General features: G+C 39.4%; 2 protein-coding genes across 2 annotated transcripts in view; both read left to right on the top strand.

The window, feature by feature from the left end:
- Positions 1 to 858, top strand: part of LOC132855059 (protein eva-1 homolog C) — a 38,029-nt gene extending 37,171 nt beyond the window's left edge. The window contains exon 8 of the mRNA XM_060883776.1: positions 1 to 858. This exon is cut by the window's left edge and continues 328 nt beyond it. Coding sequence (XP_060739759.1) covers positions 1 to 46 — 46 coding nt within the window. The 3' untranslated portion in view covers positions 47 to 858.
- A 3,139-nt stretch (positions 859 to 3,997) lies between these two features.
- efhc1 (EF-hand domain (C-terminal) containing 1) overlaps positions 3,998 to 5,000 on the top strand; it is a 5,267-nt gene continuing 4,264 nt past the window's right edge. The window contains exons 1-2 of the mRNA XM_060883862.1: positions 3,998 to 4,084; positions 4,694 to 4,915. Coding sequence (XP_060739845.1) covers positions 4,022 to 4,084; positions 4,694 to 4,915 — 285 coding nt within the window. The 5' untranslated portion in view covers positions 3,998 to 4,021. The remainder of the gene's footprint in view (positions 4,085 to 4,693; positions 4,916 to 5,000) is intronic.

A 5,000-nucleotide genomic window follows, 5' to 3' on the forward strand; every position in this document is an offset into this window, starting at 1 on the left:
ACAGCCTGATGTCCCGGGAACACGGAGCCTCAATCGCTACTACTAACACACACACACACACACACACACAGCTAAGAGGACTGCGGATGTTTCTGGGATTATTTACAGAGAACATAAACTGTAACCTCGCACTGAAAGTGTACGTGCCTGCTTACACTTAACCTTCAGAGGTCAAAGGTCATGCTGATATGACCAGATCCCTAAAATCTAGAGGATTGCAAAGCTAACGGGAGACAAAGGCCAAGTGGAGGAGAGCAGCTAATATTTTAATCCTAACCCTAGGCAGCTCTGAAGGAGCTGCAGAACTCTGATTGGTCCGTTCCTTCTGCCTGACAGTTTGGGGGCGGAGACTGTAGAGGACAAGACTAAAGACTACCAGAACACACTGGTAGAAATGACGAATTTTGTCCATTTCCTGATGATGAACCTGAAAGCGTCATTAATTCAGAAGGATTCACGTTCGGATTGTTTTGTTTGCTAGCTGGATCACTAGCTACAACTACGTCAGAACGCTTCATGCTAACACTCACATTCTAATACAACCAGTCACATGGTGCTGCCTTTGAACTTTACCTTTAAAAAACAAATATATATAAATATATATTTAGTCAGAGAAATGCTTAGAATCCGTCTCAGCAATTATAAAGAATATATTTTGAATATTTAATATTTTTTTCCTGAATAGTTATGACATTTTTATACTGTGGCAGCGTTTGGATTTTTTTTGTGATTGACAGCTCAGGGATGTAATCCGAGTGTTTGTGTGTAAAACCGTTCTCACAATTTTATTCTTAAAGAAAAACGGGATGTGCTTTACTGCAAAATGTTCTGATCTATAAACCTCAAAGAGGTTGTGTTTATTTTTGTGCGGGAACAGATTTGATGTGGGATATTGGGTGGGGGGGAGTCACGTGCCTTATTCAGAAAGCGTAACGTTTCCTACACTCACACCTGCAGTGACGTGGCGTTCACGACGGTTTCCTGCAAACAGAACAAGAGCAACTTGTGGAGGCTTGTGATGTCACAAAGCTTCAAAATTCAGTAACTAAGAGTATGTGTGTGTAAGTACGGTGAAAAAGAAGAGAAAAGGTCACATGGTCGATGTGACGCGAGGGTGAGAGCAGCAACGTTGTTAATACGCCATCATTGCAACTGGGTTTCTTAGATGTTCCCATCGCTGACAGTCCTTCAGCTTATAAAGGGAACAAGGAGCTGATTTGCTGGGCTGTTATAACAGTAAGCCTAACCACACTGTTTGCTCTAAACACACACACACACACACACACAGCTGTACAATAGAGCTGAAGCTGTAGAAAAGCGAGTATATTTCTGTCACCAACACAGTGATGTTCTGTCTTTATATCTATTACTGTTTAGTCACCTGAGTAACTCAAACACACTACGATATAAACGACGGCTGCTTGATGAAGATCCTTGTGTTAGGTGGGCTGGTGTGTGTGTGTGTGTGTGTGGGTGTGTGTGTGTGTGTGTGTGTGTGTGTGTGTGTGTGTGTGTGTGTGTGTGTGTGTGTGTGTGTGTGTGTGTGTGTGTGTGTGTGTGTGTGTGTGTGTGTGTGTGTGTGTGTGTGTGTGTGTGTACTGAACAAGAGTGTTATTAAAGAGTTATTCACTTCCCACACGGACGATTTGTCTGTGACAGGAGAAGAAACGATAAATGAGACAGGCTGGGTTTTTTTCTCCACTGTGCATATCAACACGAGAGGAGGCAGAAACGAGACGTGTGGAACAGTCAGTGTGGACTTTTCCATCCATCCTTTTTTTGTTTTAAAGGTGAAAACTTGACTGGAAAAAACGCTGAATTTGGGGAGGAAAAAAAAAATCATCCTGTACTGTGATTCAAATGTCGGTTAAAATGGAGTTTCGTGTTGCAGCAACATTTCTACATGCAGCTAAATACAAATATAACCAAAGAGGATAGATATTGTGTGTCGTTAGGAAGAAGAAAGCAAAGTTAATGTCGAAAGCACTTATTAAAGATGAAGAAAAACAAACAAAAACTTTAAGTCCTATCTGATACACTGCTGTTTTAGCGCTTTTGTGTTGGGGTGAAAATTATGGGTGTGTAAACTTTTACATCTTTAACATTTCCCCCTGAATGTACAGTAGTTTATAGAAACAGATCTCACATTTTATTTTTGAGACTTTTATCAGTAACTGAATTAACGTTTCGGGGTGAAACGACGCCGTCTTGTGTTTTGAAAAGCTTCTATACACGGACTCACAAACACCCACGTTCCGATCTATGTGCTGCCTTAAATCCACTTGTTTCCATACAACAGATCAGACTGGTGCTGCCACGTGTAAACTAATCGTAACCTGGAGCAGCGTGTGAGCTGGTACCAAAACCACACGGTGCTGGACTCAGATGGTGACAGGATAAAGTGCGGTTTCAGCTGAACGTTGTGCAGTGGAAAGAAATAAAAAAAATATTAATAATAAAGTCTGAGGCTCAGCTGCAATTCCTCACACCTCATTTCTAAAACCTGAGTAACACAAATAGAAACGTGAATCACTAATCATGTTACTGATGTACAAGCGTCACGATATTTATTAGATAAGACAAGATAAGATTCATCTTTATTTGTCCCCAATGGGGAAATTTCTCTGTTACATCAGCAAAGAAAAAGAAATGTAAATATATGGGGGGAAAAAACAAAGGACAATATAGTATACAGTATATACACAACACAATCTATAAATACAAAGAAGGAAAAAAGAGACTTTTTTAATGAACACTTTGGAGATGGATTCTTTGCTGGGTTTCACCTTATTCACACAACAATGAATTAACACAGGTTCCTGCCGTAGTTTAACTCTGGAGTGTAACACAGGTTCCTGCCGTAGTTTAACTCTGGAGTGTAACACAGGTTCCTGCCGTAGTTTAACTCTGGAGTGTAACACAGGTTCCTGCCGTAGTTTAACTCTGGAGTGTAACACAGGTTCCTGCCGTAGTTTAACTCTGGAGTGTAACACAGGTTCCTGCCGTAGTTTAACTCTGGAGTGTAACACAGGTTCCTGCCGTAGTTTAACTCTGGAGTGTAACACAGGTTCCTGCCGTAGTTTAACTCTGGAGTGTAACACAGGTTCCTGCCGTAGTTTAACTCTGGAGTGTAACACAGGTTCCTGCCGTAGTTTAACTCTGGAGTGTAACACAGGTTCCTGCCGTAGTTTAACTCTCCAGGACACTCATAGAGCACCAGCAAGGCTTCACAAAGCGTTTTCTACTCAACAGGAGCTTGGAGCTGAAGCATGTGGTTATTTTATACCCTACAGACAGCACAATGATCTGTTTCTGTCTGTGCAAAAAGTGCCTTAAACGCATTAACCAAAATGTTTGCCTGTGCTTGGAATAAATTTCTCACAAGCTCCAGGACTTTGTGTGTCGGTGTCTTTTTAAGCTTAGCACGCCCTCTGGTGGTCAAATATTACAACGAACTTTTTAGTTTTTCAGTTATTTCAGTCTCATAAACAGGATTATATCAATACATTTGCGTTGATATTGAACAGTTATCTCGCGTCTAATGTCTCTACGATCTTACATTGTTAATATAACAGATATCCGTTAGCAAAACAACGGATGCTAAATGCTGCATTAGCATTAGGTGTTAAATAAATGATAGTTAAATAAACTAACTCGCTTTGAGTTCAACGGTATTATCAAAAGCACTACGTGCACACACGCAATTTTCTCTTTAAAAGCTTTACATCTGTTTAACGACCCGCTTTTCTCTGATTTTGGAGCAAAATAATAATTTTAAAAAAAAATTTAAAAGTGACCTACCCAAGATGGCGCCGCAGTTATCCGGTCAGTATTTCCGGTTGGTCGACTGATATGTTTACAGTCACCATAGAAACCGTTGCTATCCCTACCACAGTGGACACACATTAGCTAACATAGGATTGTATAACAGCTCGGTCTCAGGGGTCAAGATCGATTTGGTTTGTTTTTTGGGGTTGAACTATTAATATTTCTTAAATTAGTGGTGTATTATATAAATATAATGTCTATAAACACAACGCGCGAGCTTCCGTTCCTGCCAGGAAACACATTCCGGGACACGAGGGTGAGAAAGTTTATTTATAGTAAAATAAATAAAGAGAATAAAGTTAAAGTTCATCTATTGTTATGAACAGAAAACTAGAACTAAACCCTCCTTTGTATTTACACACATAATATATATATATATATATATAACTTTAGAATAATAATAAAAAGATGCATATTGTAGATGATTTACAACAAATAAAAATAATAAATAAAATAAAAAAGTTACCAAATGCATTGTTCTCTATTTTAGCAGAAACTCTTCGGCTCCACAGATTTTGTCTGTTTTGTTCCACAGATTTTGTCTGTTTACCTGTAAAAATGCTCCTGAAAGAACTTTTATTTTATTTATTTATTTACAATAAATCTCTTTTTTTTATTTTTTATTTTAAATCCTAAATCCTGTCTATTCTCCATCTTCAACAACCATAACATAACCCTCATCCTATCCTGGCAAGACTGGGATTTGCAGAAATCTATAAAAGTTTTATTAAAGGTTTATTAAAGGTTTATTAAAGGTTTATTAAAGGTTTATTAATGGTTTATTACTCAATGCAGGTTTTGATCAATCATTTCTGATAGACGGTGTAATAAAAGGTCTCACACACTAAACTTTATTCCCACACAGAAGTCAGCCTTCCACAGACCACAGACTTTATCCTATAAGAACGGCTATGCGCTACCCATCCGACCCAAAGTGGGGATCGGACAGCAGCCTTTAAAGTCAGAAAACCTTCTCAATCATGAGATGAACCAGCTCTTCATCCAAAAACCCCTCCCCTCATACGACACGTCCACACACACCCCTCCGCTCCACTTCGTCCCGGCCCACGCTGCCTACGACAAGAAGGTAACGAACGCTTTATTCAACACAACGTTGTGTCGGATTAAGCCTTTAAATGTGAAAAGTTCACGTTTCAGTCATGACAGGATCC

This window comes from Tachysurus vachellii, chromosome 12, assembly GCF_030014155.1.
Source record: "Tachysurus vachellii isolate PV-2020 chromosome 12, HZAU_Pvac_v1, whole genome shotgun sequence".
NCBI classification, from domain to species: domain Eukaryota; kingdom Metazoa; phylum Chordata; class Actinopteri; order Siluriformes; family Bagridae; genus Tachysurus; species Tachysurus vachellii.